Raw genomic sequence first — 18,740 nt, 5'->3', positions numbered from 1 at the left:
CCATGTGTTTGGAGATTTGGCATTTTTCTTTTTAAAATTCCATTATCTTTTGGATAATCGATCTAAAGAATAACTAATGTCCAGCCCCCTCTACTATACTTTATGTAAATAAGCCAGGAATCCTTGTGGTCCAACCAATAACGGTTATTTTCTCAAAGGAAAGCACGACCTTTGTTCTTTCTTTTCATCTGACAGTTCAGTGCACTGTTAGTTAGGTCACCAGCAGTCTGTCCCTTTTTGTAGGCAACAGATAGAAGGCTGGATTTAGAGTCACAGGGCCTAGATTCAAATTATGGTTCTACCCCCATGACTTCGAATGAATTGCTCAATGCCTCAGTTACCTCCTCTGCAGGATGTTGCTGTTGCCATTTGTCCTTTGTTCTCGAGGAAGACCAATGAATGAAGAGGGTGATGTCTTAGCTTACTGTGAATTGGATTTAAGTGAGGCAGAGATGCACAAAGTCTTCAGCCTCACTTTCTCTTCCAGAGTCATCAAAGGTCAGGATGACATGGGGATGGCCTGGGATGTAGCAGATGACCTTGGCAGCTCTGGTGTCTGACCAGGCTCCATAACACCTGCTCCAGCCACCATCATGGCCATTGGAACAAATTGTTCTCCACCAGGCGGAGTTCTCACGTGCTAGGAGTGGACATCTCCAACCCAGCCAGGTTGGGGGCCCATTAGTTACCCTCAACCTGGTTTAGCCTTTATGCTGAGATGGTTTTACCAGAGAGTAGCTGCCCCACCAGAGATGTTGGTCCTCCTTAACTCCCATGCACCTCTTGTAAAGACACTAGTTCACAGGTTTCCCACCCGTTGGGTAATATTGTAAGAAAACTTGATGTTAGTCTTGCTTTTAGGGAGAGTGGGTGTGGGGGGTTTGTGGGTGAGGATGTGTTTTTGGTGGTAGGGAACAGAAGGAAGGAAGGTTCTAAGAGATGGCATAGAAAGAGTACATTGCCCCCCTCAAGTAGTGAAGATCAGATACAGAATAATCTATTACTTTGGATTCTTTTCCTGAAAAAAAAAAACACATCTAAAGTGAGGAAGGAGGGTCATTTTTCTAGCGTGGTCTTAGGTAGTCAGTCTCTCATTCTGATTTGGCTGTGGGGGACAAGTCATTGCAGAATTGTGGGGGAGGGAGGCTTGCAGAAGATGCCTACAACTGTCGCCAGGAACAGATGTCATGCCCCTCTGGGGGCAATAATGGCGACTGACATTCCTACGGTGCTCAAAGGTCCACAAATTTCTTTACATGCATTTGAACCTTGTCTCATTTGAACCTTGCAACAACCCTGTGGGATTAGTTCTACAAGTATTGTTTTCCCTGTTTTAGAGGTGAGAAAACCAAGACTCGAGAGATTAAGGGATTTATCCATGGTCACACAGCTGGTACATGTCAGAGGAAGAGCCTGATGCCATGGCCTACTGATTCCAGTTCCAGCACACTAACTACAATACCACACAGACAAGTCTAAATAGGACAGAAATAAGAGAATAAGCTGTCTTCAAAATATGCATCTCTATTTCTAAAGTAATTTTTCATTGCTTTTAAGTAATTCCTTTTTTAAAGCCTACTTACCTTGAGCCTTCTTAATTTGCCCCTTCCTCATACCACCCTCCCTGCCTAGTTGTAAGGGCACAGTAGATGGAGCATTGGTCTCGTCTTCCTGAGTTCAGTTATGGCCTCAGACTCTTAGAAGCTGTGTGTCCCTGGGCAAGTCCCTTAACTCTGTCTGCCTCAGTTTCCTCTTCTGTAAAATGAGCTGGAGAAGGACATGGCAAACCACTCCAGTATCTTTGCCAAGAAAACTTCACCTGGGGCCACAGAGAGTGGGACATGAGTAAAAACAACTGAACCACAACAAAAAGCCCAAGTTACAAAAACTGGTTTTGTAGCAATGACTTTTTAGTACATAAAATCTCTTTAATGGTAATAGCTCACATCACATAGTGCTTTGAGGTCTACAGAGAACTTTACATACACAGTCTCATCTGATCCTCACAACAACCCTGTGCAGTAGGTGCCCTCTTGTTATCCCTATTTTACAGATTAGGAAAGTGAGGTAGGTAAAGAACTTGCCCAGGGTCACATACCTAGTAAGTGCTTGAGGCAGGATTTCAGCCCAAATCTCCAAGTCAGTTGTAACCCGTTTTTGATGTGTTTTGAAGTGTTTTTAAGTTGGTTGAGTCCTTGGAAGTGATTGATTATAAAGTAAATACTGTTTCATGAAGGTGAGGTTGTTATAGACAAATAGAAATACCAAATGGAGATTTTGAAAAGGTGGAATAAAGCTGTACTTTTAATCTTGAGTTCCTTAAAAGCTGTGGGCAAGGATGGGGTGAGGGGAAGGAGGGGAATACTTTTGTCCTCTGCTCTTTCATTTTCCCTCCTTCCCCCTCCTCTAACTCAAGAACTGGAATGATTACCCAGGGAAATGCCGAGGTGAACTGGAGAGATTCACTTGAACTGGGGAGACTAAAGTTGACCACCTTATGAATAGTCTTGGTATTAGGCTTCCAGGGAGTAAGATAATGGATACGTTATCCTTCCTGGCCTTTCCAAACCCTTTCCTACCCCCTATGGGGCTACAGGAGAAGGTTAAAGCCTAGCATGGGTAAGATAGAACTGGGAATTGCTTTCAAATGGGAATTCAAGAAGGTTTCCTACATATATTGGTTATTTTTTGTTTTTTGAATATGAGTTTGATATTAGCTCATAACTACATCTGTTCATTATTTTAATTACTACATTTAATGAGTATTACTCTCCAAAGGGCCAGCATTGCTTCTCTGGTAAAAACTAAGGCCAACATCATGGTTTCATACATTGTTAAAAAAGATACAGAATTACAGAGAGAGGTCAGTACTGCCAGTGGTATATTCCTGTAGAGAGACAGCAAAGGACGCCCGTGCTTGCAAATAGTAAAGACAGACCACTGAGACAAGCCCAGAGTTCCCTCTGCCTCCTTCAGGTATCTGACTTCTCGTTGCCATGCCTTCGCTCCCATGGAAGAATCCAGTGCTGACCCTGCCACCCTCATGATTTCTCCTCGGGCAGCAAGTCATCTTCCTTGCCCCTACGCAGGTGTTCTCAAGTCTGGTTCACTCTGTTGCTTTCAGGTGTTGTTCAGAGAACCACTTGCTTGATAGAGAAGGAAAAAATAAAATAGAAGGAGAAGTACTTCTGCTTTCTATCTTTTGATAATAATGCTTGTCATGCCTACTTTGCTGGATGAATATTGGAAACATTGTCTACTTAGACAACAGACCACCAGGTGTGCCTTTAGAACATCTCCACCTCCTATCGCTGTCCTCGGCGGACACAGCTTTCACTCTGCTGTTTGAGCATTGTCCCCCTCTCATCAGTTAGGTGGCCCAGTGAGTAAAGAGCTGAACCCAGAGTCAAGAAGACATGAATTCTAATTCCACCTCAGATACTTAATGGCTGTGCAATCCTAGGTAAATCCCTTAACCTCTCTCTGCCTCAGTTTCCTCCTCTGTAAAATAGGGGTAATAATAGCACCTGCCTTATAGGGTTATTAGGAGGATCAACTGAGATGTGTGTAAAGTGCTTTGTAGACATTACATATAGCTCTATACAAATACTAGCTATCATTATAACCATTAGCCCCAAAGGGCGAACAAAAAATTATTACTGTGTGTGGATTCTTTTAACAGGATCATAATCATTGACACCAGAAGATAATTTCTTTGCTTTCTATTGCATAAATATTATATGCAAGTATTTTAAGTCATTTCATCATGAAAAGAGGTGATTTAACATAACTATTATGCTGTATTCTTCATGAAATATGCATTAAGCAATTACGTCTAAAAGTGAGAGGCAAAGGCCAGGCACAGTGCTTCAGGCAGTACTCCCCAGCAGCTGCAAGGATGTGTGATGTATTATTAAATATCTTGATTATTATGAGAGGACAGTCCTTGTTATTAGGCCCCATCCAACAAGGAGCTTTTGATAATCTCCAGGATCAGAAATTACTTTTTGTTAGGATAATTAAATATCTGAGCATAGGTGTGGATCGTATCATGTATCATTTGAGAGCACGGCTGCATTAATTAGGCGGGTCACCCACCAGGGAGAGCCCTGTAATTGTGACTTTGCTCCTTCAGTATGTTCTATCAGAGGAGAAGAAAATGGCAAAGGATCTTGTCTCGTGTCTGGAAAAGTAGCTGTCATCACCAGCTTGTCAGGCGTCACCTCGGATTGCCAAGCATCTTTGAAACAGATAATACTGTGGCAGCATGAACAGGAACAGGATATAGGACCTTTTCTTCCCTCCACCCTTCATCTCCTCAACTGACCTAAGACCCTGGCACTTGAGTACATATTAACAAATTTTTGAGTTGCCCTCATACTTGGAGTCTCAACCAGAAGATCATTTTGGAGAAAAAAATAATGTTCTCCCAGTCAGTCTCCTAGGATGTGGCTGTGGCAAGAGTCCTTGCTCATTTATCCTATGACAGATGGACAGCCAGGAACAAAACACATCCCTTTCCTTCTGTGTCCAAGAAATTTTCCCTTCTGACCTCACTTGGTTCACTTCAAATCTTCCAGTGAAGGCTTAGCCTTTATGTATATTTGGCAGCCAAAAAAGGACAAGATCTAGGGTTGTCGGAGGGCCCCATATTTGACTCTTCTACATGGCATTCTGCTCTATGACTTGGCAAGTTACTTAATGTTTCCAGGCCTCAGTTTCCCCATCTATAAATGGTGGGGGGAACAGTGGAGAGGGGGTGTTTGAACTAACTAATCTCTGTAAAGTCCTATCTAATAAACAATCCTAGATCTCTTGGGGGAAAGACTAGGTATGGTGGGTGAAAGGGTAGAAAATGAGTGGCTATTTTCCTTTAATCAGGGAGCTTTAGGGAAGCAGCTTGGTAAAGTGGAAAGGACAGTAGATTTGGAGTTGGAGTCTTTCTCCTGTGATTCACCCTGGCATAGGAGGAGAGAGGAGAGCCTGGGTTCTAGAAGTCTATGCCCATGAAGCGTAAATCCCCATAGGTTCTACCATGCAGGAAAAGCTTAAATCCTGGTGACAGATGACATCTGCTTTCCTAGCACTCAGTAAGACCCTTCAAATGGTCACCAAATACTTTAGTATTAGAGACATCAGTACAAAAATGGACATGGAAAAGAATAACAAAAAATAATATAGATTGGGGTGTGTGCGTGTGTGCATGTGCCTATGTGTGTGTGTGTGTGTCTGTATAAAATATGAGTCAGCATTAAGAAACAGAGACCAAAGACTTTTAGGCTACACAAAAGCCTGCTGCAAAAAGAAACTGAGTGTCTTCATTGCAAATACGAGATGATACCACAGTTAAATTGCTCATATCTCAATGGAAGGGAAATGATTGGACATCAATGTTTCAGGTAGATGTGGGTTCAAATCCTGCCTGTGATACCTGTTGCACGACCTTAGGTGACTCATTTACGTTGTATGTACTTCAGGTAACTCCCTAGAAGCTAGCTGCTAAGTCAGAGATGGGTTGCAGTCTTCTTTAGACAGGAAGTTCCTGGAAGAATGAGGAATTAATTCAGAGAGCATTCACATTTACAGAGGAGGATTTAGGAAAGAAAAGGAGAATGAATGAGAATATAGTAGTCAGTAGAAGGCCAGTCTTGGAGTCTGAAACCCCCGCCTCTGACATACATTAGTTATGTGACGGGGGCAAATCACAACTTCTCAATGCCCCAGGCAGTTTCTGATCAGAATTTGTTTTTGATCTCTACTGGTAAAGAGAATTTCCTACACGGATGAAGTCCAGGAAGGATGGAAAGGAAGGAAGAGAGGGAGAAAGAAAGGAAGGATCGAAGGAAAGAAGGAAGTAAGGAAAAAGAAGAAAGGAAAGAATACTGTGTATAAATTTTCAATGCTAGGGTATGACTGTGGGATTCTCATATTTCTTTTTTTTTTTTTTTTGTAAAGCAATTGGGGTTAAGTAACTTGCTCAAGGTTACATGGCCAGTTATTTCCGGGTGTGGTGCTAAGTATCTGAGCCCAGATTTGATTCCCAGGTCATCCCGATACTGGAGCTGGTGCTTTTACTAGCTGAGCCACCTGTCCACCCCTAAGCAATTGGGGTTAAGTAACTTGCTCAAGGTTACATGGCTAGGTGTTTCTGGGTGGGTGTTAAGTGTCTGAGCCCGGAATTTGATCCCCAGGTCATCCCGACACTGGAGCTGGTGTTCTTACTCTCTGTGCTACCTGGCCACGCTGATTCTCATATTTCTAATAAAGGACACTGTCCATTTAGAACATTTACTTCCCTGATGCTCAATCCAAAATAAGGAAATCAAAGCACAAGAACTTAATGGCCTTCAATTTTACATATACATATATGCCTGTTATGTATGTCATATTACTTCTTTTTTTTTTTTTTAAGCAATTGGGGTTAAGTAACTTGCTCAAGGTTACACGGCCAGTTATTTCTGGGTGTGGTGCTGAGTGTCTCAGCCCGGGATTCGATCTCCAGGTCGTCCCAACACTGGAACCGGTGCTCTTACTCGCTGAGCCACCTGGCCGCCCCTAAGCAATTGGGGTTAAGTAACTTGCTCAAGGTTACACGGCCAGGTGTTTCTGGGTGGGTGCTAAGTGTCTGAGCCCGGGATTCGATCTCCAGGTCTTCTCAACACTGGAGCCAGTGCTCTTACTTGCTGTGCTACCTGGCCGCCCCTATCATATTACTTCTTGATTCCACATCAAATATAGAACAGTTAATTTCCCCAAAATGACACAGACCTTTCCACCCACAGTCTTACAAGCACTTTCCACTTGTTCCTGAGCAATCTCTTTTCTCATGTAGAGCCTACTGGTAGTTCAAAACAGGAACAATTAGAGATCTTTATCTGCCAAGGCTTGGTCATTATAGCACTCAGAAATGTGGTATTATTCCACAGGCACTAAGTTCAGCTATATGGGCAGGGATCTCTTTAGCTTTGCTTCACAGCCAATGTGGAATTCCCATCCTAGGATTCACACTAAGCTGCCCTTCCTAGCATTCCCTCTAAACATCAGGTTCAGGTTCCCTTAGTTCCACTCTTAACTCCATCTGATCTTCAAGCCTCTCCTTGGAGATACTTGAGAGAGTGTCCTTATCTTTCTCATCCTCTCTCTCCCTCTTCCCCCTCCCTTTCTCCCCATCTCTTTCTCCTTTCTTTGTTTTCCCCTCCCCTTCTCTCTTTTTCTCTCTCTCCCTAGCTTTCCCCTTTTCTTTATCCCCCTCGCTTTATCTCTTTCCTCCCTCCCTGTCTCTCCCCACCTCTCTCCCCTTCTTTCTCCCTCCCCTCTTCTTTCCTCCCTGTCTTTTCTTCTTCCTCCCTCCCCCTTTCTCTTCTCCCCTTTCCATCTTTCTCCCTCTCTTCCTACTTTAATTCATTCACTCAGTAACTACTACATCACAAACACATCTTGAGGCCAGCTCTCCCACCACCACACCAATAATATCACCAGGATCAAGGGCACTGCTTAGTGTCCTTTTGTGACACAGGACAAGTAATGATTTTCTACAGCTGGGTGAGCTTTGCACCCACCCTGCTGAGGTGTCTGACTGTGCCCTGCTGGGAATCTCACCCTGAACACAAAAGGCCTTTCCACAATGAAGGATCAAAAATGCACGTATATGGAACACCCAGTGATCTGAGCTAGGAACCCTTCCTTCCCACTGGGGAAGAAGGTGTAGGGGGGTCAAGAGAGCTGGATTTTAGTATGGGATGTGCCAGTAATGATCAACATCTTTTTTTTTTTCAATTAATAAGCATTTATTTTCTCACCCTCCAACTTCCCCTACACCCAAACTGAAGAAAAGAAAAACAAAACCCTGGTAGTAAATATAGTTAATCAAAATAAATTCCCACAGTAACCATGTCTAAAAATAGATGCTTCACTCTGCACCTTGACTTCATCGTCTCTTTTTCAGAAAGAGGGTACCCTGCTTCCTGGTCAGCCCTCTGCTCTCATGGTTTTGTCAATGCATTGAGTTCTTAAGTCTTTCATATTTGCTTGTCTTAACAGTGGTGTTGTGATTATGTAAACTGTCCTCCTGACTCTGCTTACTGCTCTCTGCAACAGTTCATACAGATGTTCCCTAAAATGATCCCTCTCCTTGTTACTTAAGGCACAATAATATTCCCTTACATTCATACACCATTATTTGCATGGCCGTTTCCCAAATGATGGGCACACTCCTTACCACTACAAAAAGAGTCACTATATTTTTGGTACATGTAAGTAATAACCTCAGTCTACTCCTCTGTAAAATGCAGAAGCTGGACTGGCTGGCTTTGAAGGTTCCATCTCACTCTTTTTATTATTTTTTTTTTTGGAGGGGAGAGGGCAATTGGGGTTAAGTGATTTGCCCAAGGTCACACAGCTAGTAAGTGTAAAGTGTCTGAGGCTGGATTTGAACTTGGGTCCTCTTGACTCCAGGGCCAGTGCTCTATTCACTGTGCCACCTAGCTGCCCCTCCTTCCCACTCTTAGCAAGTTCTCTGAAAGCATTATTCCCCATGACACCTGTCCCAAGGTGAGGCAGAGATCTGGCATCCAGGACATACTGAGAGAGATCACCAAGCCCCACCATGCAGCAAGTCTGTGCAGGAACATGCCCTGGCCAGTGTGTCCAAGTGAAGCAGGGACAGAGAGGTGACAATCACATAGCCCATTACTGGTATACATAGCTGCATGAGATTAAGGTGACTAAAGTGTTGGGGGCTGGGCTACTTTTTTATCATAATATGCAGGCAGATGCAATTATAGTACACTTAACTAGTACAAAAGAGCATTGTATATGGCGGATCAGCAGATTCCATTTCTGTTTTCCAAGGGCTTTTTCCCCAGGCATTTATTTCACCATCTCTTAGGGTGTATTTGCTGTGATTGTCAATTGTGTTTATACAGTCCACCTGGAATAATTTATTCATGTTGTCCTGGGAATTGACCTATATGGGTACATTTTTCAAAGTTCCCTACATCCTTCTCTTTCTCCTCCTTCTTGATGATGATGATCATGATGATGATGGTGTTGTGTTTTCATAGAATTCCTTTGCCTACCTAAAAGACCTCTAGTCCCCACCTTTCTCCCTTTAACAGCCTCAAGCACTCTCTGTATAATCTTCACTTTTACTTGAAACCTAGGTCTTTAAAAAACTGTCCAAATTTGTTAGAATTTGGGTTCCTCAACACAGCATGTACTTATTTCTCTTCTCACATTAATTTGGGGGTAAAACCTTAAAACCATTTACTAGCAGAAGGAATGCTTGATGAATGGTTGAAACAGAACAATATAGCTGTTCGGAACGTATTTAGAGATGTCACCCTTGGCTTAAAGGAAATCACTTAGAGAGCAATTATGTTTCAAAAGCGAGTCATTCCTGTAAAGAATTGAAATTTAAATCAAGATTTCTGGGTTGGCAATGTTATAATTACAGTGCCTGCAGTGATTTCCACTCTTCAGTGAAGGGTCATTTCATCAGAGAATTGCCTCAACAAATCTGAAAAATATGAGCCTGCATTTACTTAAATTGTTCCAAAGAGAATCACACATGGATATAAAATGGAAATTTTTAAATAACACTTGAAGTCATACTAATATAGCCACTGTGATACCACTGAAATGAGAATTTTAATTGCTAGATATATATATATATATATTTCCATATGTGTATGTCCATGTGTCTGTAACACACACATACACACACATCATAATATTGCCATGGTTTTTTTTAATGTCAAGAATTAAACTGTTTAGGATATATTCCCTAAAGAGTCCCCTAGAGCAGTATAATTTGCTTCAGTGGCTGTTGGAATGCATGCTGTGAATGGCATGAAAATCTGGGTAAAGCCAAGAGGTTTACTCTTCTTACTTAACACCATATAAATTATCCAATTGTGTTGATCTTGGTTATTGAAAGAAGGCAATCTTGTTATTGCTACGACCATTTCACACTAGCTTTTCTTTTTTGATAGTATTCATTATTGTGTATGTGTCTTCAGAATGTGTGGTCAGTGATGGCTATAGTTTACTGCTTAAACAGGGATGAAGTTACCAGTGAGTGCTGTTCCCAAGCAATGCATTCACAATAGTAATCACAGATTAAAGCCCTATCAAAATCTGCCCAAACTGTAGGGATGTGATGGACAAAGTGTCATACTTATCTAACAAAAAAAAATCTCTTCAAATTCCCATTATATCTCACCTGATTTTCATGACTCAAATAATGATCTCTTTCTAGGTAACATTTTTCTTCTAAGAAGCTCAAAGGATGTGATCCTGGGGGGGATGATGGAAGGGAGGGCAGGCTGGGGGGGAGGGAAGTTGGAAGCACTCACTTTTGAAAAGGGACAGCAATAGAACAAGTGGGAGGTGGGATAGGAGGGAGGGAAATATAGTCAGTCTTTTACAATATATCTACTTTGTTAATGTTTTGCATTAGCTACAAATGTACAACCTATACTGAACTGCTTATCTTCCCAGTAAGGGTAGGTGACAAGGAAGGAAGGGAATTCAAAGTTTTAAAATCAAATGTTTAAAATTATATATACATATATACTACTATTAATACCATCTTACATATAATTGGGAAAGAAGATATACAGGCACTGGGGCATAGAGATCCACCGTCCCCTACTGGAAAAGTTGAAGGGGGGGGTATGGGAGAAGATATGGAAGAGAGCAGATTGGAGGAGGGATATCCTGTGGGACTGCTATTTTGGGGCGGTGGGTAGGGGAAAAACGGAGAGAAAATTTGTAACTCAAAATCTGGCAGAAATTAATGATGTAAATCAGAAGTTAATAAAGCATTTGAAAAATGAAAAGAAAAAGAAAAAAAGGATGTGATCCAGAGGTTCTTGCCCTGGGGACCTTGAATTCATTTTAAGATAGATAGATGATTTTTTTTTTCAGAATAATTTCTTTCCTTTGCAATATCATGTAATTTTTTTGCATTTAGATATATTATTCTGAGAGGGGGTCCCCAAGTTTAACCAGACTGCCAAAAAGATCCATGATTCAAACCAGTATTTAGAACCCCTGGACTAAGGCCCCTTCCAGCTAGAAACTTCTAAGGACATTATGGAAATGAGTTAATTTCCTTCTCTCTCCCATCATGCATACTCCCCACCTGCCCCCACCTTTTTTCCACAGGCCAATTTACCCCACTCCTATTGGATGGTTACCCAGGAGCATCCCCTCCTAACACAGATACAGAGAAAGGTGAAAAGTGTCCTGATTGGCTGGAGAGGACCACAGCAGCATTTCCAACTTCCTCTTTTATCCAGATTCTTATATTTCCACCACAGTAGCAAAAATTGATAGGAAATGGAGGAAGACACCAGTATCCCAGTAACTGGGGGTTTGTCAGCCTTGTTGCCTGAGGCTGTCACTGTGACCTTGAAGTAGAATGTATGTTTCAGTTTACTTAAGTGTTGTGCTTTGATCATAGTCAAAGACAAGATTTTCAAACAAAAGTTTTGGAGCTCAAAAGATAAAGTGAATCCAGAGCTATAGTTATCTCTGGCATCTGGCAGGCCTGAGCCCCAGGGTTCAAATAAGCAGGAAAGCTGGGATTTGGATTGGCCCCAAGACTTTTTTTATTCTTATTTAATTTTTAATTTATGGAATACAACAAGCATTTCCATAACATAGTATAATAAAAAAAATTATTGCACATGAAACTACAAATCTATTATATACAACTTGCTATTCATTTTGAATATAATGAAGTTACGTAATTTATTTTTTTCCTTCCTTCCCCGGGCGAGCGCGTGCGTGTGTGTGTGTGTGTGTGTGTGTGTGTGTGTGTGTGTAAAATCATTCTATGCATACTTCGATTTATCAGTTCTCTGGATACAGATAGTATCTTCCTTCATAGATCCTTTGTAGTTAATTTGGATATTTACAATAGTCAGAATTACTTATTCACTCCAAGTAGTTCTTAAAACAATCTTGCTGTCACTGTATACAATGTTCTCTTGGTTATGTTCCTTTCATTCTTCATTATTTCCATGCAAATCTTCCCACACTTTTCTGAGGTCATCAAGCTCATCATTTCTTGTAGCACAGTACTATTCCATCACAATCATATACCACAACTTGTTCAGCCAACCCCGCAATGGACAGTTTCCAGTTCTTTTGTTCCAGAGGAGCTAGCATTAGTCTTAGACTCTTAGCATGGGCTCCAGCTAGTTGTGGTGATCATCTGAAAAAAAGCAGTCATCTCCTAACACCTTGGCCCCTCACATCTGCTCCTCATCTTGTCTTGGCATGTGGCACCCTCTCCCTGGCATATTTCTACCCTTGTAAACCTTACTAACATAACCTCTCCTTGCTTTCTTCACAGGAGCAACCAGGGCTTCATGCACATGAAACTGACAAAGGCCAAAGAGAAATACATCCTCGGGCAGAACAGCCCTCCATTTGACAGCGTTCCAGAAGTCATCCACTACTACACAACCAAAAAACTGCCCATCAAAGGAGCAGAGCACTTGTCCTTGCTCTACCCTGTGGCTGTCCGAACCCTATGAGAGGAGGGCCCTGCTCGCCCCTTCCCACCTATGGGAGGGATTGACCAGAGCTGGGGACTGAGACGAGAAACCCCAAGTTACTGCTTCTCACCACAGACTGACTGGCCGCATTCAGATCAGGAGAGCGGTACTTTGGCCCGGCTGCATGTCTTTAGAACCATGTTTCTATTTAAGGGGATGGAGGAACCATATTTAAATGTGATAGCAGATAATCCAGCCCCCACACCCACACCCACATCTCCTTTTATTTCCTGTGAATTAAAATATTTTCAAATCCAAAGATATGCCTTCCAGGGTAAACAGAGCAAAGCAGCTTATAGCAAACAGTGAGCTCCAAGGATTTTCATTTCTTTGTCCTCCTGCCGTCATGAACTCACACCTGCATATGCTAAATAATAACAATAATAATAATAATAATAGTCATGATAATTCTCCACTGGTGCTATACTGTCCCCTATTGATAGTGAGAATAGACAGATGCTGGATCTTTCAGGACCCAGAGGATGCCAGCACATTCAACTCATTTCCCACAGGAGTCTTCGGAACTCTGCCTCTTCTGTGTGTGTGTGTAAGTGTGTGTACGTGTTAGTACGCACACATGCGTGTTTGCACATGTGTGCTTGAGTGCATGTGTGGGTTCAGGGGAGTGTGTGTGCTTTCACATATGGTTGGTTAGGCTAATCCCACAAAGAAGTTCTTTTTCTTCCCTTGATGTGACTAGACCTTTCTCAATGGAATCATTTTGCAGTAGCAGAAAGAATTCAATTATTTATGACTAGGGTATGTAAATAAAATAGTGGTTTAATATATATACATATATATATATATATTTTTAATCCTTTTTTTCCTTTGGTACAACAATAAATCTCTAAGGGTGTATCTGTTCACTCACAAGTTTCATTCAGAAGCCAAGTCAGACACTGTGGCTTCTCCCTTATGGTAGTTAGTGCATTGTGGCCAGTGTTTCATTAATGGAACTAAGTTATTCCAATGAGAGTGGGGGTGGGGTGGCGGACTTGGGTTTCAGGCCTTCAAAAAGCTGTCATTGTTTATCTCATCTCATTTTCACAAATAGTGCATGAATAAGTATCACTAAAATAGCCAGCTCACAATACCCAGTGTCCTTTTTGCCTCAGGGATAGAAAAGCATTCTAGAAACGGTGTCTCCATTTCTCTAAGTCAAAATGAATCTTAAGTAGACCATTTGTAGCAAACAGTAAATCTGACCTTTCAGAGAGCATTAGGTGGGGTGGCAGGTGGGTAGGGTGACCTTACATAAGAAATGGGACCAAAACTCTGGCTTATCCTTATAGCTAAACAGATCATCAGTGCATGGGTAGGTCCTGCTATCACCTAGTTGCTCAGAAGGAAAAAAATGGACCATGTTGTGATGCTTCAGAAATGCAATCTGAACCCTCCTCCCCTAACCTCCCAACAATACCTGGTAAACGGAATGTGATAAATGACACAACTAAGATCACACATGAATGTAAAACCTGTTCAGAGAGCTCACTGACACTGCTCCCATCTACCCACTAACTTGATACCATGCTTCTCCATTTGTAATTGAGGCAGAGCAAGATTGTATAAGGTGCACTTCACCATGCATTGAGTACCAACCATGAGAAAACCATGAAAGTGTCTGCTGTTTAATCCTCCTTTCCTTCACACTATTTCCTCCTCATTCACCAACTTGGTTCAGCACTGAATGGGGAAAAAAAAATGGTTTTAAATAATCATTTGTTCTGAAGTCTCTAACACACACTGACTCCTTGATGGGAAAGCAGAAGGGGGTGGGATTAGCATTAGGCTAATAATGTTTTCTGCTTCCTGACTGCAAAACCTTTAATGTACTGATTTGGATTTGGTCTAGATAAGGGGTGTAACCTACAGCTTCAAAGCCACATATGGCCTTGTAGGTCCTTGGGTGCAGCCTTTTGAGTGAGTCCAAGTTTTGATTTTGTTTTTATTAATGTATTTGGTGGGGGGAAAGGCAAGGCAATTGGAGTTAAGCAACTTGCCCAAGGTCACACAGCTAGCTTTTGTGTCAAGTGTTGAACTCAGGTCCTCCTGTCTCCGGGACCGGTGCTTTATTCACTGCGCCACCTAGCCACTCCATGAGTCCGAATTTTACAGCACAAATCCTTTTATTAAGGGGATTTGTTCTGTGAAGTTTGGATTCAGTCAAAGGGCCACACTTGAGGACACAGAGGGCCACACATGGCCTTGAGGCCATAGGTTCCCCACCCCTGATCTAGATAATCCTAACACTAGTGAGAAGAAGAGTTGGAACAGACTTGAAAGCCCATCAACAAAATGTAGGCCAGAAATCAGACTGCCCTCTTAGGTGACTTAGTTGTGCCTAAGTGTTCTGACTTAGAGCTATGGAAGCAAGCTGTTATCTTACCCCAGGAAGGATTGCTGGGTGATTGTTTCTATCAATCCACAAACTTTCTCTCCAAGAGAAGTACTTTTTGTTGAGGATGTCAGCCTTCCTTCACTTTCCTCATTCATCACCATGAGATTCATTTCTTTTGGGGGGGGGAGGGGAGAGGGCAGGGCAATTGGGGTTAAGTGACTTGCCCAAGGTTACACAGCTAGTAAGTGTCAATTGTCTAAGACCGAATTTGAACTCAGGTCCTCCTGACTCCAGGGCCAGTGCTATATTCACTGTGCCACCTAGCTACCCCCATGAGGTTCATTTCTAAAAATATTTTTTCCACCTACTAAAGAGAGCCTGTCCCCAAGCAAGCATTTCTAACAAAACCTGGTAGTTCTACTTCTGCTGGTGCTGTCTGATAGCGATCTTGGTTAGGTTTCCAAAGGAAAGAGCCACGGCATTTGTCCCATTTTGTATTATCAGATACATTCCATGAAACCAGATTACCTGGTGTATTTTGTGTTTGCCTGCCCTTTCTTATGACATGCAAGTATAACATGACAAGAGAACCTGTTAGTGATGTCACCTTTTCTCTCCCTCATTGGGGGATGGAAAGGATTACGTCCTTCACGATTAGCCATTCTTAAATATGCAAGTGTAGAGCTGTACAAATGTCTACAGCAGCTCTGCAGCCCACCGATTACATCTCCACAAACTAAATTAGTTTCCTAATCCAGAGAGTCATAGCTTCTCTTTGGATAGTATTAATAATGGGTTTGTTTGTTTTTTTTAATGAAAATTTTTCTTAAGAAAATGCTCCACTCCCTTATGTGCAGCTGAAATAAAAACAGGAGTTTGTTTGCACTGACTTTGTCTTTGCTTATTGATGTGATTATAAACTATAAGGCTCACCAGTCATCATTGCCAAGTTTACCCAAGACTCCTAATCTGTTCCCCTTGGTGAGGACCTAAAGAGTAGAACAGGTTGAAGAAGCAATGTGCTATTACCGATTCACTCCCCATTACCAGTTTTTGTTTGTGTCTTTTTTGGTGAACCTCTCCCTCTTCCTCTAATTGTGACTGCTTCCTGTATGTCAGCCTGCATTCAGATTTTCTTGAACATCTAACAATTGAAGCTGTTTTCCTCTTTCAAGACTACTCACATGTAGATTACTTGGGATTTTTTTTGGTTAGTTCCAACCCTAGCATGTCAGCAGCAAGTAGTGAAAATAATAATTAAGTTCTATCTCATATAAGGAGAAAAAAGAAGGCCTGTCATAGTATCTTTGTGCTTCTCAGCATTTATCTTTGAAGGAAGGAAAAAAAAAACCCTTTTGAGTTATATGTCATCAAAAACCAGAATATAGATATGTAAAAGTGCTGGTGTTGGAGGTCAAGAACAGCTGGGTTCAAATCCCACCTGTCACACTTGTTAATTGTGTGATTTAGTGGAAAGTCACTTAAAACTGAAGCTCTGAGTTTCTGTTTCTTCATCTTTAAAATGAGGGGTCTAGTGTCCCTTTCAGCTCTTCAATCTATGATTTTATAGCATCTCCGGCCACAGAACTTATTATGACACTGTCCCAGTAGCACCTACAGATTCAACCACTTGGTAAATATAAGGCTGCTATTTGGGATGCCCTTTTTTTTCCAATTAGTAGCTCAGAGCAAATGCCCCAAAAAAAACCTATAAAGAAAAAAAGGAGAAAGAATCTGATCGGTGGATCCCAAGTTCCCCCTGGATGCTTGGGTATGAACCATAGAAAGGAAAATCTTGACTAACAAAGGGGTACTTGACAAAATTTCCCTTTGCAAGATTTATTTTGTTTTGTTTGAGAGGGGCAAATGGGTTGTACCCTGTGATTTCATTGATGTAGGGACCTGCTAGGCAAATCTACAACTTTCCAAAGTTCCATCATTTGTCTATAGTGCCGAGAAAAAGCAGCCTTTCCCTATGTGGCAGAAATAGGACTCAAAGACCAATTGACAGATACTACCTTGTATCCTTCTTTTGTCTTTTTTTTCTGAAAGTCCAGTTTCTTAAATTGCCCAGAGCTGTTCCTACAAATCTTGATGGGACCAGTGCCCTCCATCAGTTTTTTTCTTTTCATTGCTGGAAACATTTCATTTGTTCATTCTAAAAGACTTTTGTAATGCTGTCCTCCCACATCACCTTAGTTTAACACTTTGAAGAACATGCATGATGTTAAGACACTGACAGAAAAAGAGAATAGAGTCATTATTTTAGGAAGAGCCCAAGAAGGATAAACAGGTGAAGTCACTGCACTGAAAGATGTTCACCATCAGTTGCAAAATGAAATGACTCTTTTTTAAGGGTTCGAACTCAAGTTCTGGTATGACCTCGTACAGGGCATCCTGAAAGCAAAAGTCATTCATGGCTCCATGAGAACTGAATTCATTGGACTTCCTTGGGCCTCTTGTAGGGAGTGCTGCCATTTGGCTCTCTGCTCATTTCATTGGATCCTTTTTTGGCAGTCTGAACAGAACACCCCACAGACATGCAGAAGCAATAGTTGCATCAATAATCTCACCCTTTCTTCATAGATGAACCCACAGAAGGTACATTGCAAGAGTTATCAGGGAACTTTGTCTTACTTCTCATGCTTTATTTACCCTGTGAAATCCACTGAGGATTTAGTCTCGGGACATCAAGCTGGAGACAACTGTTAGATAGACACGCACATTGGATTGTTGGAATATAACCTTTTCACCCTTCAAAGTTAGTACACCAAACAGTAACAGAGAAGGCAAAATCTAAGGGGGGTTGTCCAAAATGAACCAGCTCTATGCATGATGTTGTTATATAAATGGTGCCTTCAAGACCTCAGCACTGATGAAATCTAGGTAGGTAAGGTGGTATTTTACCTCTAACCTCATGAATGCTGTTCTCCCTATGGTTCTTCCATGTGGAATATGTGCCAATTATACTCAGCTGTTTTGTGTGTCACCTGTCACTTATCAGTCACTGCTGTAAGTTGTGTATTGGGTATCTACCATTTAAAAGTTTCATGGAAACTTTGAATGCAAATTGTGAGTGTTTTCATTCTGTGTAATAAAATGTATAAAGATGTATATTTAATGTGAAACTTTTAATATAAAAGTGTCTTGTTAAATGCATTTAATAGAGCATGGAAATTTCTTTCTTTAAAAGACAACTTAATAGTCCTTTATGTCATTTTAATATACTCTGAATTGCTTTCTAACTGGATACATTATGATTCTGACAGCCATAATCCATTCATCTACCAGTGCCAAAAAATATGTATATTAGTCAAATAATCAAAGTTATCACTTCTGTAAGTATTTGGGGAACTGTAGTCCTAACAACCCAGCTAAACAGTAGCCAAAATCGACTTTAGTTCTAATGCAAACATTGTTCTCTTGGCCCCATGAAGATACTTGAGACATAGGATACTATGAAAATTATTGTTTTGAACCTGAGAAAATGGTATGCATATGAAACCCAGCCAGTACCCCCATTCTAAGTAAGGCCTGTCATATCACTGATTATAGCGGTCCCATCTTCATGTTGGGCAGTAAGGGACAGGTGTCATCCCTCTTTTACCCATAGAAAAACTAAGAGCAAAGTTAAGAAACTCTGCTATGTGCCAAGTCATAATGGTTCCAAGAAGAATCTTAGAATGAAAGAGTATCCCAGTCTTAAAAAGAAGTCTCTCATGTCTAGAGCACGAGATGTCCCTTTTTAAATGTGAGCCACAGCTTTGGGTACTACAAAATTAGGAGGAGGGGGAATACACCTTCCACCTCCTTCAACGTGTACCTTTTCCAAG

General features: G+C 41.4%; 1 protein-coding gene across 1 annotated transcript in view; it reads left to right on the top strand.

Moving 5' to 3' along the window:
• The window catches only part of SHB (SH2 domain containing adaptor protein B), a 352,341-nt gene extending 334,275 nt beyond the window's left edge, over nt 1-18,066 (top strand). Inside the window, exon 6 of the mRNA XM_069085291.1 lies at nt 12,365-18,066. Within this exon, the coding sequence (XP_068941392.1) occupies nt 12,365-12,548 (184 nt within the window). The 3' untranslated portion in view covers nt 12,549-18,066. The remainder of the gene's footprint in view (nt 1-12,364) is intronic.
• The last annotated feature ends 674 nt before the right edge of the window (nt 18,067-18,740 follow it).

The sequence above is a fragment of the Petaurus breviceps genome, unplaced genomic scaffold (genome assembly GCF_028583685.1).
Source record: "Petaurus breviceps papuanus isolate PSGF00001 unplaced genomic scaffold, PetGlider_PUasm1.0 175, whole genome shotgun sequence".
Taxonomy (NCBI): Eukaryota; Metazoa; Chordata; class Mammalia; order Diprotodontia; family Petauridae; genus Petaurus; species Petaurus breviceps.
The sequence above is the reverse complement of the archived record's forward strand: the minus strand, read 5'-3'. Positions and strand labels throughout refer to the sequence as shown.